Source organism: Hypoxylon trugodes (genome assembly GCF_022578975.1).
Source record: "Hypoxylon trugodes strain CBS 135444 unplaced genomic scaffold F4822scaffold_5, whole genome shotgun sequence".
NCBI classification, from domain to species: domain Eukaryota; kingdom Fungi; phylum Ascomycota; class Sordariomycetes; order Xylariales; family Hypoxylaceae; genus Hypoxylon; species Hypoxylon trugodes.
In genome coordinates this window covers 3,202,277-3,226,925 of record NW_026250020.1, presented here as the reverse complement: position 1 = coordinate 3,226,925, position 24,649 = coordinate 3,202,277, and the positions used below count along the sequence as shown (strand labels likewise).

The 24,649-nt window shown below is 47.2% G+C and overlaps 9 protein-coding genes across 9 annotated transcripts; 5 read left to right on the top strand and 4 right to left on the bottom strand.

Moving 5' to 3' along the window:
* The first annotated feature begins 220 nt into the window (after positions 1-220).
* Positions 221-2,716, top strand: F4822DRAFT_405107 (glutamate decarboxylase). Its single transcript, XM_051458264.1, has 5 exons — positions 221-638; positions 774-801; positions 964-1,584; positions 1,650-2,270; positions 2,372-2,716. Exons 1-5 carry the CDS (start codon positions 394-396, stop codon positions 2,423-2,425), a joined length of 1,569 nt encoding a protein of 522 aa, XP_051314913.1. The 5' UTR covers positions 221-393; the 3' UTR covers positions 2,426-2,716.
* Positions 2,519-6,391, bottom strand: F4822DRAFT_443821 (uncharacterized protein). The gene is made up of 5 exons (XM_051463145.1): positions 6,264-6,391; positions 5,888-6,199; positions 5,251-5,831; positions 4,536-5,192; positions 2,519-4,478 (listed from the first exon to the last, which is right to left on the bottom strand). The coding sequence occupies exons 1-5, from the start codon at positions 6,362-6,364 to the stop codon at positions 3,040-3,042; spliced, it is 3,090 nt and encodes a 1,029-aa protein (XP_051314912.1). The 5' UTR covers positions 6,365-6,391; the 3' UTR covers positions 2,519-3,039.
* Positions 6,392-9,188: 2,797 nt separating this feature from the next.
* F4822DRAFT_270617 (putative GMC oxidoreductase) lies at positions 9,189-11,965 on the bottom strand. Its single transcript, XM_051454701.1, has one exon. It carries the CDS (start codon positions 11,372-11,374, stop codon positions 9,557-9,559), a length of 1,818 nt encoding a protein of 605 aa, XP_051314911.1. The 5' UTR covers positions 11,375-11,965; the 3' UTR covers positions 9,189-9,556.
* A 140-nt stretch (positions 11,966-12,105) lies between these two features.
* Positions 12,106-13,128, bottom strand: F4822DRAFT_429749 (oxidoreductase; the record flags this gene model as incomplete). The annotated part of the gene is made up of 3 exons (XM_051461158.1): positions 12,106-12,698; positions 12,755-13,003; positions 13,053-13,128. The coding sequence occupies 3 exons, from the start codon at positions 13,126-13,128 to the stop codon at positions 12,106-12,108; spliced, it is 918 nt and encodes a 305-aa protein (XP_051314910.1).
* A 479-nt stretch (positions 13,129-13,607) lies between these two features.
* F4822DRAFT_270631 (heterokaryon incompatibility protein-domain-containing protein) lies at positions 13,608-15,074 on the top strand. The gene has a single exon (XM_051454702.1). The coding sequence runs from the start codon at positions 14,076-14,078 to the stop codon at positions 14,766-14,768; it is 693 nt and encodes a 230-aa protein (XP_051314909.1). The 5' UTR covers positions 13,608-14,075; the 3' UTR covers positions 14,769-15,074.
* On the top strand, positions 15,074-16,316 carry F4822DRAFT_270669 (uncharacterized protein). Its single transcript, XM_051454703.1, has one exon. The coding sequence runs from the start codon at positions 15,380-15,382 to the stop codon at positions 16,193-16,195; it is 816 nt and encodes a 271-aa protein (XP_051314908.1). The 5' UTR covers positions 15,074-15,379; the 3' UTR covers positions 16,196-16,316.
* Positions 16,317-17,195: 879 nt separating this feature from the next.
* F4822DRAFT_429747 (uncharacterized protein) lies at positions 17,196-17,727 on the top strand (the record flags this gene model as incomplete). Its single annotated transcript, XM_051461157.1, has 2 exons — positions 17,196-17,613; positions 17,672-17,727. The coding sequence occupies 2 exons, from the start codon at positions 17,196-17,198 to the stop codon at positions 17,725-17,727; spliced, it is 474 nt and encodes a 157-aa protein (XP_051314907.1).
* Positions 17,728-17,763: 36 nt separating this feature from the next.
* F4822DRAFT_405089 (uncharacterized protein) lies at positions 17,764-19,766 on the bottom strand. The gene is made up of 3 exons (XM_051458263.1): positions 18,883-19,766; positions 18,128-18,753; positions 17,764-18,068 (listed from the first exon to the last, which is right to left on the bottom strand). Exons 1-2 carry the CDS (start codon positions 19,589-19,591, stop codon positions 18,137-18,139), a joined length of 1,326 nt encoding a protein of 441 aa, XP_051314906.1. The 5' UTR covers positions 19,592-19,766; the 3' UTR covers positions 17,764-18,068; positions 18,128-18,136.
* A 2,288-nt stretch (positions 19,767-22,054) lies between these two features.
* F4822DRAFT_437486 (amidase family protein) lies at positions 22,055-24,177 on the top strand (the record flags this gene model as incomplete). Its single annotated transcript, XM_051462417.1, has 2 exons — positions 22,055-22,514; positions 22,571-24,177. 2 exons carry the CDS (start codon positions 22,055-22,057, stop codon positions 24,175-24,177), a joined length of 2,067 nt encoding a protein of 688 aa, XP_051314905.1.
* Positions 24,178-24,649: the final 472 nt, after the last annotated feature.

Sequence of the window (24,649 nt, the reverse complement as noted above, 5' to 3'; positions counted from 1 at the left end):
GCATCCTATTTCATCTAATCCCATGTAGACTGTCCTGTCAGTCTACCTTGTAGTCTACAGTAGTGTACATAGATGTGACCTGTAGAGGAACGCTGCGCTGGAACGTGGGGTTCTACAATTGGAGAGCTTAGCTCCCTCCCGCGCCACCTTTGTATATCTTCCTCACACCTCTTAGCTACTTATTTATTATGTAGCGGATGTAGAGAGGTACTTATATGTAAGTAGGTCCGAGTCGATAACAGGTATTTAAGGATAATACGGATCTCCCTCTCCCCCTTCAACGATCCTTCAACTTCGTTCTGACCCTCTTCGCTTTTCTGTCTGTGTAACATACACTCCCTAATTTCATAACACATATACCTAGGTGTTGACGACATTTGCCCTACCGCGAAAATGGTGCATTTAGCAAGGGTACCTACCGAGGTAGAAGTCAAAAACAACAACTTGCCCGAAGCTGTCAAGAAGATCAGTCTCCAACTCAGCAACGATGAAGATAGCTTCACAACTAGCGTCTACGGCTCCAAATTCGCCGCCGAGGATCTCCCCAAGCACGAGATGCCCGAGGGTGAAATGCCCAAGGACATTGCATACCGCATGATCAAAGATGAATTGAGCTTGGACGGCAACCCGATGTTGAAGTAAGTACAATTATAGCCGCATATATGCATAATCTCCTGATTGTGCTTCCATGCGGTCTTCTAGAAGCGTCACCTGAAAAAAATAAGGCGAAATTAGTGGGCTGACGAGCTGACGATTGATTTTCACCGGTGTAGTCTCGCCTCGTTCGTTACGACTTACATGGTACGTGGGCAATTTCTTGGAAGTCTTGGCTTAATCTCAGCTTCTGCTAGTATTGGTGGTGGTGGTGTTACATCACATAGTACCTGCAAAGTGGATGGGATGTACCTATGTAGCCAGTCAGTCATAAGAACAACTTCGCTAACCCCTAACTCCGTCGAATAGGAAGAAGAAGCTGAGAAGCTCATGGCTGAGAGCTTTTCGAAGAACTTCATTGATTACGAGGAGTACCCCCAATCGGCCGATATCCAGAACCGATGTGTGTCTATGATCGGTCGGCTTTTCAATGCGCCTGTGGATGGCACTGAGGGCGGTGGTGCTGTGGGTACCTCATGTGTTGGTAGTTCCGAGGCTATCATGCTGGCCGTCCTCGCCATGAAGAGGCGTTGGAAGAACAAGCGCCAGGCCGATGGCAAGTCCACCGAGCACCCCAACATCGTCATGTCCTCAGCTGTTCAAGTCTGCTGGGAGAAAGCTACACGATACTTCGAGGTCGACGAGAAGCTCGTCTACTGCACACCCGATCGCTTCGTTATCGACCCCAAGGAGACTGTCGACCTTGTTGATGAGAACACAATTGGTATTTGTGTCATCCTAGGTACTACCTACACCGGCGAGTATGAAGACGTTAAGGGCGTCAATGACTTACTCGTGGAGAGGGGTCATGATGTCCCTATCCATGTTGATGCAGCCAGTGGTGGCTTCGTCGCGCCATTCGTCGTTCCCGACTTAGAATGGGATTTCCGATGTGAGAAGGTCGTTTCTATCAACGTTTCCGGTCACAAGGTAAGTCGTACACTATATCTAACCCTTCATCGGCTTCCCTACCAAATCATCTAACAACAAAATAGTACGGTCTAGTCTACCCCGGTGTCGGTTGGGTCGTATGGCGAGATGCAAAATTCCTACCTCAAGAACTCGTCTTCAACATCAACTATCTCGGAGCCGACCAATCTTCCTTCACCCTCAACTTCTCCAAAGGCGCAAGTCAAGTCATCGGTCAATACTACCAACTAATCCGCCTCGGCAAGAAGGGTTACCGCGCTATCATGTCCAACCTAACCCGTACCGCTGACTACCTCTCCGAAGCGCTCACCGCACTAAACTTCGTAATCATGAGCAAAAAATCCGGCGAAGGTCTACCCCTCGTCGCCTTTCGCCTGCCGGATCTACCCGAAGGCGCACCAGAACGGACCTACGATGAATTCGCACTGGCGCACAAGCTACGCGCGCGCGGGTGGGTAGTCCCCGCGTACACGATGGCGCCGCATACAAACGACTTAAAAATGCTGCGTGTGGTCGTGCGCGAGGACTTTACTAAGAACCGATGCGACGCGCTGATTTCTGATATCCGGTATTGCCAGCAGTTGCTTGATCAGCTGGATAAGGAGGGTATTGCGCGACAGGAGGAGTTTATTCGTAAGCATGCTATGAATAGTGGACAGGCTAAGCATAATCATCCCCGTTTCCGCGTAAGTATTCCCTTGCCTTTCCCCTCCCATTCTTTTTGGAGGTTGGGAAGTTGGGTGTGTGGCTTATTGGTGAGATATAAACTAATACGTGGCATCAACAGAAAGAGAAGCATTCGATCCAGGGTAAACACGGGAAGACGCATTCCATTTGCTAGAACCTGCCTCCCTACCCAAGCGCCTGGGGGTATTTCGGTGTCTTCGAATTTATCAGTGGTATGAAAAGGCAGTGATATAGTAGAAGCATGGGCCAAATTAGACGGACATATAGAATTCCTTATGGAAACAATTTCTCGTAGGAGGGTTGCATGATCATGACGGATATTATGACGGATGAGTGGCGATGATGTTTACCCCTTTTCTTATACCTAGAGGGCAGCCGATAAGAATAAGAAAAAAATCTTTTAAATATCAAATAAATACGACTGTCTTCCTGTTGCTAAAACTATATATACTGGGTATCTATGATTCTATTTTCCGCTTAAAAATAACTCTTACTACGATCAAAGAAAGCCTTGCTTCTCCTTACCAGCACTCATGCTGTAAGAACGCCGATAATTATAGCTAGATGAAGGAGTCAATTCACGGGGAGTCGCTCGCTCGATACACCGCTGAAATTTTATATAAAGGGGGTGTTGGTTCAAGTTCGGAAAGTACCTCGATGCAAATAAGGAAGCGTTGGTAACAAGACGCGAATCCAAAAGTATAGGATAATACGGCTAATCAGGGCCTTTGTGGGTTAGATTTAACGTCGTGGATAGCCTGATTCCGACTACTCTTGATTTTCCCTCCATTTATTCATGAAAGATCGCAGATGACTCCTATTCAGAGCTTCCCCTGGTTCTTCACCAGCACCATTCGTATTAATCATCATATCCACCCCCCTGGTGCGAAATATATCTCCAATCCCCAGTAAATCCCTGGACTTGGGCCGTCGTTCGGCTGGTAGGCCTGGGTTGGACGAGTCGCAGGAGTCATTACCTTCGCCGACGGGACCCGTATTTATTCCAGTATCGTTTTCCGCTCCGTGCGCGCCCCAGTCCACCCATCTCCATAGGTACTTCCAGCTGTGGCCAAAGAGTAGAGCTCCCTGTGGTGTTAAGTCGAGGTTTAAGCCAGAAAGACTTTTAGAGTTTCTGTCCCAAAATTGGGACAATGGGGGCGTCGGAGGTGGGTGTAGCTCTTGGATACGTTTGGGCTTCCTTGCGGGGACTATGGCGCAGTTACATGGCTCGAAGGTCTTGTCTGGGGCATGCCAGTAGATGCTACCAACCGACCTCAAAGGGCTTTCGTTTTCGCGTCCCCATTTATCTAGAATATTCTGCCACTCCAAAACGCAGACAGCGAGAAAATCCCTTCCTTTAGGAATTGGAACATTAGCAAAACAAGCGTCACACCCGATTGCCCTGTTTTGAGCCGGACGTATTAAGTCTCCAAATCCAATCCCAAACAATGTGATAGCATTTATTTCTCTCAACAGGTCAACCCAACCTCTGCCGGGTGTTTGTAGGAATGCGACTCGTGGCCGCAGTTGGCCTTCGTCTGTAGCGATGTCTATGAAGTCGAAACCTTCCAGTTGACGGCGTGTAGTAAATTTGAACTTGAAGCTTACTCCGTCCTGTGTAGAAATCTGATCCTGATGCGCCGTGATTTTTTCTAAAGTATCGCAGATACTTTCAATTCTATCTTTCAGACAATAATTCGTCTTTGTCTTGCTAAGCTTACTCGTTCGTGAGCCTGATTCATTAGTGCTTGTTTCCTCCAGGTGGGTGTCCGGTTTCGCATATAAAGGAATTTTCAAGTTTTCCTCATTAGTCAAAATGCTAATCGACGCTGCTTGGCCAGTATGGGGCGTGGATGATTCGTGTAGAGAAGATTCATTATAGAGGCAGAGAGACTTGAAGGGGTCGTTTAGGCTGTGCCTCAGGGATGCACGGACTAGGTGTAGTAAAGCGCTCGCACCATCGACCAGATAAGCCCTCCTTTCTTGTGCATCATACAACGCCACGAACTGCTTCGATATTCGTTTAAGGCGCATGGTGTAATCCTTTTGAGCCTCGGCGCCTAAACTTTTCGCTTTTCTGAAGATGGTGGCAGAGGCGCTAGGAGTAACGTACATCCCAGCAGATATCGTAATTCTGTCGAACACACAGCCGCCACTAGGCTCTTCCAGTCTGGAGCGGCTGATAGCATAGTTAGCATCAGGGGAGCCTAAAAGAAGTGTTAGATCTTTCTTGTCCGCGACACAGTAGGATTATTTATCCCCACCTGCGTAATTTGTAACTTCAGTACACCAACCAAGTATATGTCGGGATCTTTCGATATCATCAACGCTTAGGCCTCTCGGATACTGGTTGAAGAACCCTTTCACCCTGGCATCCGCATATGATATATACCTTCCATCCTCATTGGAGACCATGTGCCAAAACACAAAGCCTCCTTGTCGTCTCGTTGGTACAAGGATGGTAGAATAACCCTTGATGAGCATATGCTCAGAGAAGAAGTTGATCTTATTGGTATTCACCAGCTGCGTCATCATAATTAGCGGCATTTCCAGTCCGCTGTTGCGACATGGACGTCGTGGCGTAGGATATCCCGTGACTAGAACTTCATTTTGGAACATATTGGTCCAGCATTCCCCGGTTTGTGATAGGTCGTCCGGCGTATGCACGTACTTGACGCAGATAGGCTGACACATTCCCAAATTACCCTCATGGCAGACTCTTGCCTGAATATTCATTTTACAAGAAGGGTATTGGCAAATTATGCCCTCGCTAGCTTTGGGTGAGCTCAGACAAGTGCTGAACCAAACCAACACTTCGATGACATCAATGATAGAAGCCGCGGAGCCCGTTATGGTTACTGTGTAATACGCACAATCTTGACTAACAATAGCGGACAGCAGAGTGTGGTCCGATAGGGTGTCTACGCAGTTTATAGTTAACCAATGGTAAGATAAACAAGGCAAGGGACAGGTACTTACAGAGGCAAGTACCCGAAGAGCCTTGGCGGAGTAAGGATTTATGAAGATCGAGAATTTGGGTCCCGATATCCGGCCAGACTAACTGTACATATTGTAGACAAGTCGAAGCCCATGCCTGGTTCACAGCACCGGTTAAAACAACGATATTATCGATTACTTCGTATGGTGGAGCCTCAAAGTCTTGCTTTTGGAAGAATTTAATAATCCAAGGGGCTTGGAACACTATATTGTATTCCGTGCGGTGTTCCCTGTCACTCGTCGGAAATGGGAGGTTTAAACAGCTTTGCAGAATTCGCGTTTGCACTTTAGTTTGTGCATTATGAGAGGGGGCCTCCAGCTGGGCCCCTCTTGATATTGAATTAAGAAGCCATTTGTAGGCTGGTGACTGCAAGACGTTGTTCCTGGTGACATGGAAATCCTGCTGAGTCAGCTCGGAGGCTAGGTATTTACGCCATTCACCATTATCTGTTTCTTTGGCCTTGATCTCATTACGGCCGAGCCTATCAAACCGTTCCTGGAATTCTACCTGGGCTTGGGTTCTCTTGGCGTTGATTTTGTCGATGATGATGTCGATGATTTGTCTAATCCATTGTTAGCTTTTTACTAGTCTACCAATCAATGCGAACTAGGCACTTACGATTCGTATATAGGTATGAAATCTAGGAGGAATTGTTGCGATTTCCTGGTCGCATTTAGGTCGTGTAGAGTTGTAAATGTAGGCAGTAACAGAGGGAGAGCGGATAGAAGTGCACACAATTGGTCTATTTTAAAGTCATCGAAAAATCTAAAATCGAGGGCCTCGACCAATGGTGGAACATCTCGATACAGGCAACGACGTGGGTTGTAACTAGTCGGGGGGCCGGGAAAGGGGAGCGAGTCGCGGAAATCAAAATGCCTGTATATCCTGTCCCACTGCTGTAACACACTTGGGGATTGGTCATGTATTGAGCTGATATGTGAGTAGTTAGTGATCACTTTTACAAATGCGCGCGATGTGGGCTTATTTGTAATACCCGTGGCTCTGCACAAAACTAGGATGTTCTTCGATGTTTTGTGATGTATTTGTATATTGCTGAACGTTGTTCTCTGACCTTCTGACTCGGGAGGAATCCATAATGGGACGCGTTGAACAAAATCATGGAATAATGGTAATGTGAAAATGTGTTGTTTTTTTTTTGGAAAGCTGTAACTGGTCTTATGAGTGCCTACCTAGGTACCTAGGCAGTGGCTGTCGTAAAGTATGCAGGCCATTCATTGCTACCCAATCGAATTGCTAATTGGTGAGAAACCAGTGTCAGACTCGGTAAGCCATCATGGGCTCGGTAGGTTTTCAACTGCTTTTTGGATCCGTTTTCATTATCTACCTCATCGGTTATCGTGATATACCGTTCCGTCTCCTGCCACCTGATTTGCTCCTCTCGACATGATTTTTGAGAATATTCCTGGTTGCCACGAGACTTCGCTTCTGCTTCGACTTTGCCTTGCCTAAAGTCATCATAAAATTTTTCCTACGCGCCTTCTCCTTATTGGTCGAGGACTTGCCCTCTGCCTCCTTTTTGGATTTTCGTATAGCTTGCGTAGACTTATGCTCTTCGCGGTTCGGCTTGCCTTCTTTAGCTAATGCTATCCTTTCCTCTTTGGTGCTCTTGCGTAGTTTGGCTGGAGCTTCGATCTGCTCCGCCGTTAATCCCTCGTCAACATGCCGTGATTCCATCTCTTGCTTCCGTTTTCGGCTGCCCATAGCCTTGTCGATATTGGCCTCCATCCGTAATTCGCGGAGCTTAGCTAAGTCGGCTGGCGTAAGAATTTGAGTCGTGGCCAACTTAAGGAAATCCACAGCCTCATCTCCTACGTTTTCTTTATCGTCTTCGGGATTTTCCGAATCAACTTTCTGCTTCTTCGGCTCAGGTTCTGCCTCATCTTCCGAATCGCTTACCCGAATCCACTCTCCGGAATCACTACTGTCATCCGATGCAACTTCCCAATCGTCAGAATTCCACCCATCCTCTTCGTTTTCACCGTTTGGTTTTTCGGCACCTTCCGTTCCTTCAGGTAATCCCAATTCGGCGCGTTTCCGCTTTTTCTGTTCTTCCTTCCATTTCGCTAGAAGTTCGAGACCTTCAATTTCCCCAACTTCCTCTTCGCCGTATCTTTGTTGTTTTAGGTCACCGCTTTTAAGTCCTATGGTCGCGTCCTTGCCACGGTCTTTCTTCCTTAACATCTCTGCACCCTTTTCACGATAAAGTGAAAGTAAACCTTTCGCAGCCATCATAACTCCCTTATCCTTGCTCTTTCTGTACTCAACCAAATCTTGTAATAGTGTCTCATTCATCGCCAGCGGTTGTCGAGCACAAATCTCACGAATGGCATTGAGACCTGCAGAGCAAACTTCCGAAGCCGATGCTTCGGACACAAACTCGTTTGCGATTTTTTGTATCAAGGGCTCGATCGCATCTGGTGGTACTAGGTTATGCGTTCCCTGAGCGAGCGACGCTAGGAAAGATGAAGCGGATTGTTGCCTTGGAGTTAGGTATTTTATGAACCAGGAGTAGAGGGAGATGACAGTCAACTTGTGCAAACCCACTAGTCGTGTAACGAGTTGTAGAATCAGAACTTTGCTTTCCAGAGATAACTTCGACTTCGAGTTTTGAAGGTGTTTCTCAAACAAATTCTCACTAAAGCCTTGGGGATCTTGTAGAAGATGTAGAGCTGAAAAGTTGAGAGGGTGTGGCGCATTCTTCTTGCGATCCTGCTTTTTTACTCGGTCTACCGCCCTTTCGAGAGCTTTTTTGGACTTTTTCGTTTTTTTGTTGATTTCAACCAAGTGCTTAACTTTTTTGATGTCAACAGTTTCTTCGTCGCTGCTCTCGTCTTCAAACTCTTCTCGCTCCTTGTCTCCCCCAAGGAAGAATCTTACGCCTCCTACAATCACCTTCTCATTGTCCGCTAGACAAGCTTGGCGCATAATATCAACCGTCTTAGCATCCGTCCATATTTGGCGCCTCCATAGCTCTCGTACTAGTTTTACAGCCCACAATGCTTTCGGCGAGGATCGATCCGAGGTAACAAGGTTGTAGAGGACGGTTTGTATGGTTCGATTGACTTTGTGATTCGTTGTTTTTGTGTTCGTATTTCGTATGTCGCTTAGAATCTTCTGGTATAAGATCATTCTTAGGGATTTGGAGGGGGTGCTGATGAGGATGGGAAATAGGGTAGTGAGAAGATAGTTGCTGTCGATGACATCTTTCCGTCTTAGGAGGGTAAGACTAGATACTATCTTCTCTCGTAATGTCGGTTCTAATACGGCGTGGTGTTTGGTGAGGACATCCTTTAGGGAATCGGGAAATGTAGCGGTAATTTGAGGATACAATTCGGCACAATGGGCAACTATTAACATATTAAGATCATGAGCTCAGAGTCGTGACAGAGGAAGTCATGAAATACTCACTGAGATCTATTTGTTCTCGGAAGGTAATGAGGGAATTCGAATCAGCGCCGACGGGAGCGGCTAGGAACTTTTCGTGAGCGGCATCGAATTGTTGCCAATTCTCAATGAATTCTTTTTCATATGCGCTGCAGACAAATCAATTAGACAGCAGAACCAACGTAGTGAAGACAAATATACATACTCTGGATCTTTTCGGATCTTATATTGAAGTCCGGCAAGATCTGCCTCGATCTTCTCGAGGGCGGCGACCTTTCTCTTACCCATCGTAATGCCGACCGTGGTAACAAAACGAGTGTGAAGAGTGTTTGTAAGTGGTGAGGGTGTCGCAAATAAAAAAAAAAAGAACGGTCCCCTGTAGGAATAATTTCTTATCACTATCGTTATCTTATCGTCATTAATTCCCAAAGTTATGGGTCTTGTGGGGTATCTCTAGCGTATTTAGGCTGGAGTTTATCCCCTGGACTTCTTGTCCCCCACCATCTTCAACCACCTAATATTTCGCATTAGAACGCTTGCCCATTATCCGTCCACTCTTCATCATGATTAATCTTGTTGAATGTGTTATAGACTTTTAAGACTGCAAATCGATTCGCATTTCTCATATTCCCTAACTTGAGAAATTAATAAGTCAATCAAAATTTTATCGAAACGACAAATCGGAATCGATTGCTGAGAAGAGCAATGCTTCTACTATATCGCCTGTTGTCCACAGGTGGAACGATATAGCGAGAAGAACACATCAATATGACACACATATAGCAATTTTCTTATTTCGATCCTATATGCAATTTCTCCATTTCTACCTTGTAATGTTTTATCGTGCTTCTATATACTACCAAGGTAGTCCTTATCTTCCATCTAAGTAGAAGAAGAAGCAGCCTTAGCATCCCCCAAAATGTCGTCCGTCGCCTTCTCCGCGAGCATGAATACAGGACAGACCGGGAACGCACCAGGTACCGCCGGGAAAGCAGAAGCGTCGACTACACGCAAATTCTTAATACCATGGACCCTAAATTTCGAGTCTAACACCGCCAACTTATCCTCAGCAGGGCCTATTCCGCACGTGCTTGTGGCGTGGTGTGAGTAAGTCTGCAGCTTCAGGAATTCCTTCTGTGCTTCGTCCGTGCAATTCTGGTTCTCGCCGGGGCAGGGATGCTTCTCATTGAAGGGCGCGATAGGTGCGCCAACCGATGTGATTGCCTTCCGGAATATCTTGGCAGCATCTAACATCTCAGTCAAATCCTCATCTCCATTGTCCTCGAAGAAATTGAAGTTAATCTCTGGAGGCTCTTGTGGATCAGCCGAGAGTAAATGAACATAACCTGCTTGCGATCGTGGGTTCATGTGAACGAAAGCACATTCATATTGCGATGGGCCGTACTCAGTCGGGTATCCGGGCCAGAACCCTTCAAAGGAGAAAGACTTGCACCAGCCGTAAATGTTGCGGTTCTTACGCGCTGTGGGCGTTTTCAGCATCACTGCAATAGGCCCCGCTGAAGATCCATTCAGTGCCTTGCTAGCGAGTGCCAGCACACTTCCCTCGTAATTGTCGGCTAATTTCTCACCCACACCGGGAAGGTCCTTAACAACTGGAATGTCGAATTTCTTCAACTCTTCAGCAGGACCAACACCACTAAGCTTGAGGATTTGAGGCGTGTTAAACGCTCCACCGGAGACAATGACTTCCTTATTGGCGAATAGCTTAACAACCTCTCCTTTGGTGTTATTGTAGCGAGGATCCGCCTTGTATAAGGAGGGACCACGGAGAACTTCAACTCCGATTGCGGTTGGTTCCTTAGCATCCTCGGAAAACAAGATCTTAGTAACGAGACTCTGAAGCTGGACTGTTAAGGGGAACTTGGCTGGGTCATCTAAAGTCGCCCGAACATATGTGTTCGTACCAACGCGATGTCCAGTCGGATCTGCGTGGCTAGCAAGCCCGAAAACACCGGTAGCTTGGTCTCGATCCGGGTCAAGCGAATTGATGTCCCGCGTCACCTCCCCACCGACTGTCTTAATTATGCTATTTGCGATAGCTTGTACATCGGATGATTGTTGCATAAAAGCTGGATCGCTTATTGTCACGTTGAGGTAGCCGGTATATCCATGACCAGGGGTATCGGCTGGCACATATTGGGCCGTTTCTATCCTCTCGAAGTATTGTCGCATATTTTTCGCCAACCAGGTATCATCTCCGGTCTTCTCGGCGATCGCGTCCCAGTCGTCATCGGCGGGTAATGAGCAAACACCACCGTTATGCATCGCGCAGCCTCCAAGTGTAGCCGAGCGAGGGTAGTAAATACCCAACCGTTTCGAGCCCTCGGGAGGGTCCAGACCAACATAGAAGGATCCGTCGGGTTTCCGCCATGTGGTGTGTTCGTATTTACCCTCGCGTTCTTCGTCCGAAGAGTGCTTAACGAAGAAGTCCCATCTCGATTTCTCGTCGTTGGCCGCGAGATTGAAGTTGGCCATCTCCGAATAGTTCTTGTTGTTGCCGAGGTCATCACCCGCTTCTAACAGCAAAGTTGGGTATCCCGCCCGCGCAAGGTTGGCTGCGAGAGGCGCGCCACCAGGACCCGATCCCACGACGATATAGTCATAATCGGAAACAGCAACCGCCTGCGCGACGGCTCCAGTGACGGCAAGGAGCCCTAGCGTCAAGAGTTGCCTTGCCATATTTGGTGTTCGAGTTGCCTCAGGATACCCCAAGTTTCGTGGCGAGTGCGAGTGTGAAGCAGGCCCTTATATACCATCTATAAGAGTACCCTGACCACCGGCCTCGCTCCTTGGAGAAGGCCCAGGCCCATGCCACCTTCATATCGTATGCGGAGTAGTTAAGGGCGTTATCCCCAACGAGATTAAATTAATATGATAATACAAATATGTGATGAGTTGCCATTGATAGCTCTAATTAGGTCTGGCTAAATGGATAGTTGGAGAAGGGCCTTGGGGGGTTCATGAAGAACCCGGTTGGGGGGTCTTGATGGCATATTGATCTTATTAACCGACAGGCTAGATTTCTTGCGGCTGATTAAGAACATGCGAAATGGGAGACTCGGAAAGTCTATCATTATCCGTGTGATCTAGCTCATACGATCGACACGCCGTCAGCTCGGACTAATATATGTGATTATCTGATGAATTGATAATCGCTGACTTTGGTCTAGCCCCTATTTATATGCCTTTCCGCTGGGACTACATTCGTTTCAATGATATTGGGGGCATTGGATATTATAGGCCCTCCCTGATTAGGAACAGAGTGGTTTCAATAAGTAGCGATTCTATTCCAATTTGTGATAAGATCATGCTGAACTCGTATGGCTAAATGATACAGCGATAACCCAACCCAACCTCAGGGTATCTACATGGTAAGCTTATATACACGATTCTCTTTACAGTCTCGCTCCCTATTCTATCCACTTCTCTAGCTCTTTTTCAGTCCAATCCCAGAGCTGACCTGGGAGATCAGGGTCCTTACTCCTCGCCGTCTCCATCTTAGACAATTTGCCAACGGGTTCATAAAACGCACCCGGTTTAAGGGAGTCTCGCGGCGCGCTAATGGCGAATAAATGGTTGAAGGTTCCCTGCTCCGGCGTCAAGACTTGACCAAGTTGGCTCACGTAGACGATACCCTTGTCGAGAAGACCTAAGTCGCTAACGAGACTTGTGCTCACGACACCAGGCGTCAAACTGAAAGAAAGTACCTTCGGATACCGTCGTGCTAGTTCTCGCGCATAGAGTAGGTTGGCCAACTTGCTGTGGCTGTAGCGCATCCACCGGCCTAGGTGGCCTTTTATGGTAGTTTTGAATCGATCAAACGGCAGACTACCACCACCCCACGCTGTGCTCGTCGTGATGATGACGCGCACGTCGGCGCCAGGCAAATCAGCTGTTCGCTCGAGGAGTGGTAGCAGCTTTTTGGTTAGTAGCGCATGTCCTAGGTGGTTCGTTGCGAATTGAATTTCGTAGCCATCTGCGGATAGGCCTTCGGGTTTCGCCACTTGATTGTCCGGTTAGCGATGGCTTTTCGAAGTTATTTGATAGCACGCGACTCACTAATTCCAGCATTGGCCAGGAAAACATCAAGACGATCCGTTTCAGCAAGGATCTTACGCGCGGCTTCATTTACAGACGCCATGCTCGCTAGATCGCATTGTATGAAAGAGACTGGGGCGTTTGGGGCCGCCACCTGGGCACGCTGAATAGTAGACTCCGCAGATTTCGCATTGCGACCCGTGAAGAAAATCCGACCCGGATTGTGCTTTACAAGCTCCACGACTAATTCAGCACCAATTCCACCAGTGCCTACGTATTCGATTAGCATTCATTCATTCCACCGGGAGACGCTTCTTACCGCCCGTGATGAGAATGACTCGCCCGGTTAAGTTCGGGATAGTACTCTTGTCGAACGTAATGTTAGTGTTGGTCATTTTTGCACCTGGTCTATATCGAGCAATGGAAGGCTAATTTCAATTGGAGTCTTTAGGTATCTGAAGGTGAGTTATTTCCATGACTATTATTTCTACGATACTTATATATCTGTGTAAATGTCTAGAATTAAGGAATGCGGTGATTGAGGATAAATCAAGAACCCGAACCCTCAAATAACTATCCGAGCGCGATGTTAAAGTTAGTAACATAATGGTCTCTATATAGAAAATCGCATTACTGATATCCAATCCTTAGGCAACATACCCGGTGACGTGCTCTACTTATGTGGGAAACTACCCAGGTATATTTTAGCTGAGGCTTCCATTCTAAGTGCACTGGAAGAGACCTACCCAGATCAGTAAAGTCTTATATTATTAAGAAAAATCGGATGGATCCCCGTTCCGGTACAGAACATGTCAGTCCACATGTTCCCCGTTTTTAGCGGGACGGGCCAACGTTGAGGCCGACTGTGCCACTATTCAATGATACCCTACAACGGCACGTACTATTTAGCAAAGGAATCCAATATCTTCACCTATGTTTTTACACTTCCCTATTATTGGTTAAAGCATCCTTGATTCTCCTACAAAATGACGGTAGCATTTCCCCGGAAAGGGGTGAGTATTCGGGGCGAGTGGGTCACAGTGAGATTCTTGACGAATAGTCCGACCGCTACAACGATTCAATACTACGCAGCTAAAGTAAGCGATATCTTAACTAAGGTTACGTTAGGAATAAAAAGAATGCATGTTGGTAGCAAAAAAGTCGGCGGGAGGCTGTGCAAGCCTGATGATGCATCATGAAACATAGCGATTTCGACAGCAAGGAACCCCGCCTCCTATCTAGGTATATAAGAACCTTCTAGTTAGCAGGGGATCATATTATATGAGTTTCCCAATGCACTTTCTCAAGAAAATCAGCTCGTTGAGGTTGCCTCGAGGCGATCATGTCCGGTATGGCACACAGTCCGGGGAGAGTATCCATTGGCCCTATTTCAACAACAGCCGGTTCAAAACTCACCCCTGAAAGCCGACGAGCAGTACTCGAGAAGATAGACTCAGCATTCTTTTCATTCCAACAAGAGCCTGTCTATGAGCTGCTCGATGCGCCAACTGGTGAGATTCGGCTCCTCGAGATATTGCCTATACGATATTGGATAAACGAGACAGTACGCTGCCGACTCTATAAAACACGCTTAGTAGATGTCCTATTTCAATATGCAGCACTGTCCTACGTCTGGGGCGATGAGCAGAAAACCAAAAAGATCTTCATCAATGGAAATCAGTTTTATGTTACGGTCAATCTCGCGTCTGCCCTAAGACGTATCCGAAACAGTGAGACTTTACAGGTTCAGAAATGCAGTGGACCCGGCTCGGTTCATGATGGCGATACTTACGAGACGGTACCACTTCATTGCTTGCCGATATGGGCTGATGCTGTATGTATCAATCAATCCGACCCGGAAGAATTAAATAGCCAGGTCCGTTGGATGAAATATATCTACAGCAAGGCCGCTAATGTCATCTCGTGGATTGGCGAACCTGATGAGCGGCGTATGGACCTATGCTTCGGCTTTTGCGCAATTTCAATGAAGTACCAACCTATTCTTCCCACGATGCTGAAGCCCGCTCCGACGTAGAGCATATCCTAGAGAAGGTTATGAACGAGCCCCATCTGTCTTGGGTGGATGACGAAGTCGAGGACGATATAAGAAACCCACATTGGCGCGCCCTAAAATCACTTCTCACCTGCGAGTACTGGGACCGTATCTGGATTCAGCAAGAGGTTTTTTTATCCCGTTCGGATAAGACGAACATAATTGTCTGCGGCGATAATCAGACGTCCTACTTCGAGATTAATAACTCAGTTAATTTCCTCTTGATGGTTCTAGCAATTTATGGCCACTCCTGTCCATTGAATATGAGCCGGAACTTGTGGTCCAGGACGATTTATGGATTTCGCTTCGTCAATCTTTATGTCCCGGGCAAAGACAAGACAAATGATATATCTCGTAAATTCTTAATACACGCCTGTACCTGTAGGGCTACAAATCCTAGGGACTACGTCTATGGACAGGTAGGAATGCTGGATGCTACGCTCGATATTGATTATAAAAAATCGGTCAGACAAGTATACTTGGATTGGGTATACTATTCCTCCGAGAACGGGACATTCGACATTGAATGATACCTTCTCTGGGCGGGAACTGGGCTCCATGATTATGAGAATCGATACAATTTGCCATCCTGGATGCCTAATCTAGCTAAATTGACGCCGATTGGCGTTACGATTAAGGCCCTCGAGGTAGTAGACCTACGTCAAATGTTTCACGTACCTTCATTGCGAATAATGGATGGTATTCTGAACATCTACGGCGCTATATGCTACGAGGTCAGACGAGTTATACACCCGGAGCAATTACCCATCTGCGATATGGAAATAATGTTTATATCGCCCGAAATACTTCAATTTATACACCTGTGGATACGAGTTATAAATAACACGGACGAGATTACATACAAAGGTAGTAAGGTGTCATCTTTCGTGGCCCTTATATCCACGTTGTTTAACATCTTCCCGGACCCATTCGAAAAAGATCAACCACTCATGGACAGTTCATTATTTATCGATCTTTTCCGCGTATTCTTCGTAGATCAGGTTGATCGTGTGAGGGAATTCGTCAACGATCCGGCATTTCCCACTTCCGAGGCTATGCAACTCCTCCGAGATGAGCTGGGAGAAGGAGAATACACTTTCTGTGAAGACCTTGACACTCACAGAGCTTTTAATTCCCAGATGAAAAAGGTAGTTACTAATGCAATTTTGTGTACAAAGCGTTCCATTATCCATACGAGTTGCAAGAATTTAGGTGCAGGGCCACGTGGAGCACTTCCAGGCGACCAGATATGCATCTTGGACCAATGTTCCCTTCCAATGATTCTCAGGAGAGTGGGCGAGAGTTGGCAATTTGTTGGTCCGTGCTACATCTACGGCCTATCTCCGCACGAGGAGGTTGAAAGGGTCAAGAAAGGAGAGTTGAAGCTTGAAGAATTCAGAATCCACTAGTACCGGGATCTTGACTTGCGAGAGGAATATCGTATCTTTGTTGATTGTTGGTGTAGTTCAGCTACCTAACACTCCGGCTATTGATGATTATGATGTGTTTACCTAGGTACTGAGGTATGAATGAATTCTTATGTCCATTTAAATCTACGACGGAATCATCTATACTGGCAGTTACACTGTATCTGTTTGGATAGGTAGTATACAGCCCCTCAAAAGCGGATAAAGATGGGTATAGAAGTTCAATGCATAGCCATCCAAGTAATAGACCTAACGAGCTTTCCCATCAACTATCCAGACAAGCATCTAAGCATAAGGTCAGGGACGATATCCAATTCCCTGGAGAAAATAGCAATGTGCTCTATGGAGCCCACGCAATCGGCCGTCGTATTCGAACCAGTCACTCGCGAAGCTCATAAAGTATAGCTATCACTCACGGATTCGAATATCTAGTTAGTATAAATTTAGAAAATATCTGCTAAGCATCCCATTGACTTGCCAAGCAAAGCCCTATAACAATATCGACTCACCGGTACTCTCGTTTCCCTCGCATTTTCAAGCTTCTCCAATTATCATTGAATTCCATATACCTAGGTCCACCACCTTGTCAGCCAAAGGTGCAGATCATTAACATGAACCGTATCGCTGAAGACAATCAGTCTTGTCTTTTTCTTGTCATTACATAAGGGTTCGCGCCCTACGGAATACATGGTCACAATGAGTCAAAGTTGTTCCAGCGTCGCCCGCAGTCCAGAGTTCAGTCGGTGTTCAGATCGAGATTGATTTTCATCAGCTTGTGACCCCAAAGTGAAGTAAGGCAGACTACGGAAGGACAGAACATAGGGAAATAGGAAACAACGTAGGTATATGCTCAACTATAAAGGTCTCGATAGGCCGCAAGATACTTAGCTATGTTTACTCTCCATTAATAAAAATTCGGACTTCAGCATCTAACGACAGCCTCTTTTGAACACATAAACATCCCGCCCCTATATAATCCAACATGAAGCTCCAAACAGTCCTTGCTCTCACCACAGCCACACTCAGCGTAAGCGCTGGGAAGTTTTTAGACCCAACTTTCTACGCGCGTGAAGTCGCCCCTCGCGAGTCCTCACGTATCGAAGACTACCGGGCTGCCCATGTGGGCAATCTTACACCGGAGCAAACCATAGTCCTCGACGACATCCAAGCTGCGATTCCATCCCCTGCTGATGCAGACTTGCCCGGGCTTGAAAATGCTTGTTTCAAGGCCTTCGAGGCTGCGGAGTGCAAGTTTCTTTTAACTGGCAAAACTGCGGCTAGCAAAATGAAGCGCGATAATAATTTGATCCGTCGAGCTATGTGTGATTGCAGCGATGAAAGCGATTGGTGTGATGATGGCTTCCGATGCTCATATCACCAGGATAGCTGCGGCGTCTATAGTTCGTTCCCTCAATTTCGAACGCAACGCTACTGTAATAAAACTGACTCGAATATTAGGTGGTTGTGGCACTCTAAATGCATATCCATGTGACGGGTTATGTATTGTGCAATAATTTCTCGAAAACTGCGATCCCCCATACCCTCCGCGCGCACACTTTGGGTTGAATGAAAAAGGGGGAAAGAAATGGCTATATGGTTCACTATCATGTATTTACTTGATCGCTCATCCGCTCATTACTTCATTGATACTATATTATTTTCTTTTCGTTGAATTTTGTACAAGCCCCTTTTATCACCGCCAGCTTGCCAATTTGCCCCTATTTTCGTACTCATAACCCAGCCGTTAATACTACACACACGTTAAATATAAAAAGCCAAACCTGTGACACAATAAAAACGCTTCACTCCGTAGAAAAACCCCGTCAACTCGTACGGTTCGATTCATTATATTGATCTGGAAGAATTAGCTCCTCACTCCTCGCTGAGGTAACAAACGAACGACACTCCACTTGCTAAACATTATCATAATTCCGGCGCAGCAGGATCGTCCGTTTCGTTGTGTACTACGAACCCAAGACCCTTGCTAGCTGCACAGTGCTTCCAAGCTTCAGTCATCGCTCTTCCTAGTATGAAGCCCTTAGCGCGTAATACCGCTTTGCCGGCATAGCATTCGTACGTAAGGACGAACCACTCCAGTTGGCCATCGCTAAGTACGTATTGACACACGCGGGCGAATAATAAATCCGGCATGCGACAAGCAGCTCGACCGATTGCGACGAGGACCTTGTGAACAGATGCCAAAGCCTCGATCCTATTGGCGACACGTAAGTACGGCGCTTTCATCATATACGAATTCCGGACATTAAGTCTCTTCAACCGTATCCAGAACGGCACGTCCTGCCCTTGAAGCGACTTTTCTGTTGCGGGACCGACCAAAAATGGTGCGAAGAATTGGGCTGCGTCGATGCAATCGTCGAACTCGAAGGACTCGCATTGTTGACTGAAATTTCGCATATAAACGTAGAAATCTGACCAGGGTTGTTTCGGAGGTGAGGGTGAAGGTGTGAGCATCGGACTTGGTCGGCGGAGGCTTAAAACGCGGACGGTCTCGCCGTGTTGGTCGAGGCCCATAGCAAAATCTAATAACGTTCGCTAGGAGTCAGGTTGGGTATTGCTAACAAATATGCATAATAATATTCAGGTAACAAAACAAATCATGATAAAAAGCCCCCGCGCAAATGAAAAGAAGTAAGAATAATGCCACTGACTGTTCCTCTGTTTCACGTCTCGCTTGCGCGTTGAGTCGTGGTTGAGTTCGACGTCGAGATATTCCAATGTGCGGAGCCGGGATACGATGGCTAGGATTGAGGTAGGTTGTAGATGTCTCCCTGTGCATCGGAGACCGCTGAAAACATCGATATGTGGTAATGAAAGTGTCTCGAGGTCAAGTTTCAAGTACGATGTTAATGCTCGTCCTGTTACCATAGGTCCTCCATTTTTACCGGTGAGTGTTGATGAATCACTCGGTGAGTCGACAAGCAGATGGAGATCTAAGCCGAGGGGTGAAGTATCACTCTTCCGCCAATTGGTCATAACCCGAAAGAAGGATCCGAGAGCTGCGGTCAAGACTTCGGTGCCTCGCCGCCGTTCGGCTGATGATTCTTGTTCACCACCTAGATGCGGCTCATATCGATCGAGAGAAACATGGAAATGAATGGTCTGCACAATGGCTCTCCGGCGGGGTGAGGTGACGATGTGGCTGAAAGATTTGAGACGCTTCGGGGTAACTCGTAATTCCCGAAAGGTGAAACCTTCAAAAGCCTCTTGCCACTCCCGCGAGACTGTTGCATAATGTGCGATGGTTGGTGCCGAGTTGCCGCGCCAGTAACCAGAATCCCCGGTCTGTCGTCCTACGAGGGAGTAAATTGTCTGGCGTATCTCGTATGGTAAAGAGTTCAACGACGGCGTCACGGCCATCTTCGACGGTCAGCGGGATAAACGGCCATAACCAAACCAGTAGGTAAGTGAAAGGGTGTGAAGCCCGGACACGGGGATAAAAAGGGGGTTAGTTTAAATAGGCGAGGGGCAAATGCCCGCAAAATGGCACTTTGAAGAATCCCATGTTGAGAGAGATGGGATTCTTGGTTTTGCCACCCACCTACATATACCACACCATTTGAGAAACCAACGCTACAATATGCGCCCCTCATGGAGAATTTCGTGCGTATAGTACCCGCCCCTAATTCCCGGGTCCTTTTGACACATTCTTACTCGCCACGAATCCTACTAGTTAGTCCGCTATTCTAGAACGGTCGGTAGCAACCGAAAACACTAAAAAATGCCGGAGGCTAATAGCAGAATACTATAGCGAGCGACTATGCTAGAAATACATGGGTTAGATACTATAATAACCCACGCTCTAGTCATGCATAGTCTATCCAACCTATACCTACTAGATAACCTATACAAATGAATAAGAGCGATTCCCCTCTTTCTATTGTCTTATTAGGTAATAGATTTTCTCGTATTGCTCGCAAAAATCAAGAGTATAACCAAATAGAAGCTTGAATGAATAGAATATTTAATTCAAGCTTAGCTGTAATTAATTGTTGGTGAGAAGGAAAAGGGGGCACTTAGGTGTGCTCCCGAGATATCTTAGGTACATATCCGGGGCAGTACTTAAATAATCAATTGCCCAGGCAAATTGGTAGGGGTAGAGACAGCTTTTAGACCTAACTATATCAGCATCACATATAGAGTATTTCTGGAAAGAATTTGTCAACGAGTTTCACATGCTATACAGAAACAAAAATATTGTTCAGGAGTTGTCTTCTAAACAAATTAGTAAGTCAAAGCAGAGAGGCCGCCAAGTAGAACTATTTGATATCCGGGGTGGCAAATCGCGATAGTTCAACCCACTTCGTCTTTCACTACACAATCCCGCGGATGCGGAAAGGAGCGGCCCCGTTTGAAAGTGAAACAAGACATACATCTCAATGCGGTTTTCTTTACCTCGGATATGTACAGCTTCCCACTACGGATCAACGGGATGTATCAACTCGCAGCGGCAGGCTGCTTGGTGGCGCCGTGAATCGCTCCTCTAAAAGGCCCTCAGCTGCTGGAAGGGTAGGGAAAAAGAAATCTCTCGGACTTGTAATTGAATTTTGAATTCAACATGGTGGTTGCGGGAATTAATGTAAATATTCTCAAGTATTCTTGAAGTACCTAACAACGCCGAATTATGTATTTTCCAACATCCTCTAGGTAGGTAGTTCTCCAAACTCTCCTCTTTTGCTGACATCGTGGAATGCGACGAGTCAGGTGGGGTCGAGGCGGGTTTTATAACTGTGTGGGAGGTATTCAATGTGAGACCGAGTAATATTGTGGCCTTGGATCGAAAGCAAGTCATGGTGTACGTGGCTGCTTTAAGTCCCTTTTGTATCTCGACATTGCTGTTAGTTGATTCCTAGATGACCGGGCGTCTAAGAGTTTTCACGAAGCAGCCGGTTCCCGAGACAGCTAGGATATCACGGAAGCTGCCCGTGTCATTAGACGCACTGTCCCGTATCTCTAGAAAAGTAATACAGTACCTAGACATTCAGGGCTGTCAATAGGACATGATATAAATCTCAGGTCACCTAAAGCTTCCACGAATAATTCATAAAGCCCATATAATTAAGTCAGCTCTAAGAATCACGAGACAATTCTCTCAGTTGGATATATGAAGTCCTCCCTCCCTTCTCTCTGGTTCGGATCCGATTTGCAGATGAAAAAGCGGGGGAGCTGGGGCAGTTCTTACAGAAGAACATAGAGGTTGCATAGCGCTGCATAATCTATGCGCAGGTACTCGAAAGGGGCTCGAGGGTTGCTTGGAGGCGGGGAGTACCGAGCTTCAGCAGCAGATAAACACGTTTTTCTTCGTATCTTACCTCTCGTTTCTTTCCGCTTTAGCAAACTCCAAGCGTGAAAGCGTACATACCAAGATCAAAGGCGACCAACGAGAAGGATAGGAACATACCGATCGTCCATCAGATAATCTACATCCATCATCACCCCAGACCGGTGAGGCTAGGATAACTGGCTATGAATACGACATCGGTTTGGGGGTTTGTAGGATTCAAACGGGAAATGGGGGGGCGTTCACGATAAGCCACAAAGGCCCTTCTCCGCAACTCCGCAACTTCGAAAGGCAGCCAAGCTGCGATGGGAAATGAGAAGAATGCCGAAAAAAGATAAGCAGAAATCCCACGAAATCGGCGTTCTGCGAATAACCATGCAACGCTTGTCCAACTATAGGAGTAGTCGGGGTGAGGTATAAATCATGGATGGTCATCATGAGCAGACCGTGTTTCCAACCTCGAATGATTCAGGATTACCGGTCTAGGTCAGCCGTACCAGTCGGAATCGAGGATGGGAATCACGAATTTCGGTCCCCGAGGCATGGCATTTTTATTACTACTCCTCTTGTTCGGCGTGTGCTCGGTCCTCGCTACACCCACGAAACGCGCATCCTGGAAATACCTGCAGACAACGCAACATGGTGGTGTTGCGTTCGGCCTAGGCAATCAAACGTACTTTGCGAATGTTCGGCATCCTAAAGCCATCGTCGATGGTGATTACTCGGCTATAGCGGATCAGTCGAGCGCATTGCTGCCGTTCACCGTTATATTCACTGGTGATGAGATCGTGACGGGCGAGTATCTGCAGAATGTTGTCGCAAGCTACTTGGCGGGCGATGATGTATTCTCCGAGGATTTTCTTGAGGGTGTCTACATCGCGAGCAACGAAACAAGCAACGGCACAAGCAGTAGTCCGACTCTCGATGCGAGCGCATTGGAATATCTGAACAGCCTTGCACCAAAACATTTGCTTTTGGATGCCGTTTTCGAACAGAGCCATCGTAGGTTTACGCCCGACTGCCCTAGCGGTTAGAACACCATATTAATAGCTCTTTAGCTTCCTCGGAGATAACAGCCACCTACGTAACCACCCCAAGTAGTAATCTCACCGCCGGGCCCTATGTCGCATCTATCTCAGCGTCTTCAATAACATTCAACACAGTATACCTTCTCTACCGAGACTCCCATCGCGATTTTCTCTACGGCACATACGACTCCAACGACGGCAATGGTACATTTAACCCGGTCGAAATATCCTACTCCCGGTTCTGGGATCCGATGATCCCAGTACCATCTCGGATCTACAGTTGGAGTGATCCGCGACCGTTAGCCGGGTCCCGTGTCGCTATTAAGGATCTATTCGACATGAAGGGCTTAATCACTTCAGGCGGTAGCCAAGCATGGGCCGAAATAGTCGAGCCCGTGAATGAGACTGCGCCGTCTGTCCAACGCATTGTTGATCTCGGTGGTGTTCTAGTGGGTAAGTACAAACTGGCGCAATTCGCTTCGGGTGCAGATCCTTGGGAGTGGCAAGATGAGCATTATCCTTTCAACCCGCGTGGCGATGGGTGGCTCACATGCTCGGCATCGTCGTCGGGTGGTGGGTGTTCTGTCGCTGCGTATGACTGGCTTGATTTTGCTATTGGTTCTGATACGGGATCTTCGATGAGGCGACCGGCGGCAGTTTCGGGGACGTACGGGAATAGACCTAGTCAAGGACTCATGAGTCTAACCGGGGTTATGCCTCTCGGCGCTGCGACGGATACGGCCGGTGTATTCTCCCGGAATGTGCACGACTGGGTGCATTTCGCTAAGAACTGGTATATCCCCGAGTTATGTCAGGACTCTTCCGTCACAGGTTTAAGCCCCCTTAAGGCACCCGACTCCTACGGGTTTCCGAAGCGCGTGCTTTACCTCACAGATTACTTACCTCTCCGAAACCCAGCCGCAGAAGAGGTTCTCCAGGCATTCATCCAAAACATGACATCAGTCTTCGGCATGACAGTCGAGAACTTCAACCTAACAGCAGCCGTCTACAACACTACCGACGACGTCCCCAAATACGGCGCCCTGGAAAACATAACAGGAGTCCTAGACACCATGACGCAATGGCAAGTCGTAGGGCAACCCCTAATCACAACATGGGCCGAGCGCTACGAAGGCCGTTTCCCACCCATCGACGCAGCGCGGCGGGATATATGGACGAACTACAGCGAATCCTACTTCACCGACGAGTTATACAACCAATCCATCGCGTTCAAGCGAGCGGCCGTAGACTGGTTCGAATCTGAAATCTTATATTCGACGGAAGAGTCTTGCAGCGAGAGTATTATGCTCTGGGACATCGGAACAGGTGGTCTACCAAGTTACCGCGAGGAATCGCTAAACGGCTGGCCAGGCACGACTTCGTTCCTTGCGACTACGCCGCCGACGGCGGGTATTAACGGCGCATACCTGTGTCCGTTTTACGGATGCGTTGATATGACGATCCCGATTGGGCAGGTGCCGTATTCGAGTAATGTCACGTTCGTCGAGGAGATGGTGCCGGTGACTATAAGCGTTATCGCGAAACGAGGTTGTGATTTTATGCTGTGGAATATGTGGGAGAAGCTTGCAGATGAGGGCGTGCTTAAGACTATTAAGACGGGGAGGACCGCATTTTAAGTGAGCATTAAGACGGTGGAAGTGGATGATAGTGGTGACCTACCTAATATAGGTAGGTCCGTCATCTAACCTCGGCGGTGTGGCCGTTTTATGTGCCTATCCAGATCCGGCCGTAACTAGACTCGCAGCGCAGACCGAGATGATTTATATAGGCGTTGATCGTCTCCATACCAAACCGCGATAAGTTACATTCGAAATTATTCCCAAGACCGAACTTACTACGCAAAAGGCAGGTCACTTACGACGTCAACGTATCGACTTCGAAATGCCACCGAATAACTCCGAATTATTCGAATAATGCATTTTGGCTCCGTGACAAACTTATTTTCCATTTTATCATTTTGTTTAACCATCAGCTTTTCGGTGTAAGCGTCGTACAATTCGCCGGGTAAATTCATAGTATTCGTCACCTCTTATGACCATTCACGTCATGAGCGTCGTTAGCATTACCAACCGTAAGATATATAAGTCC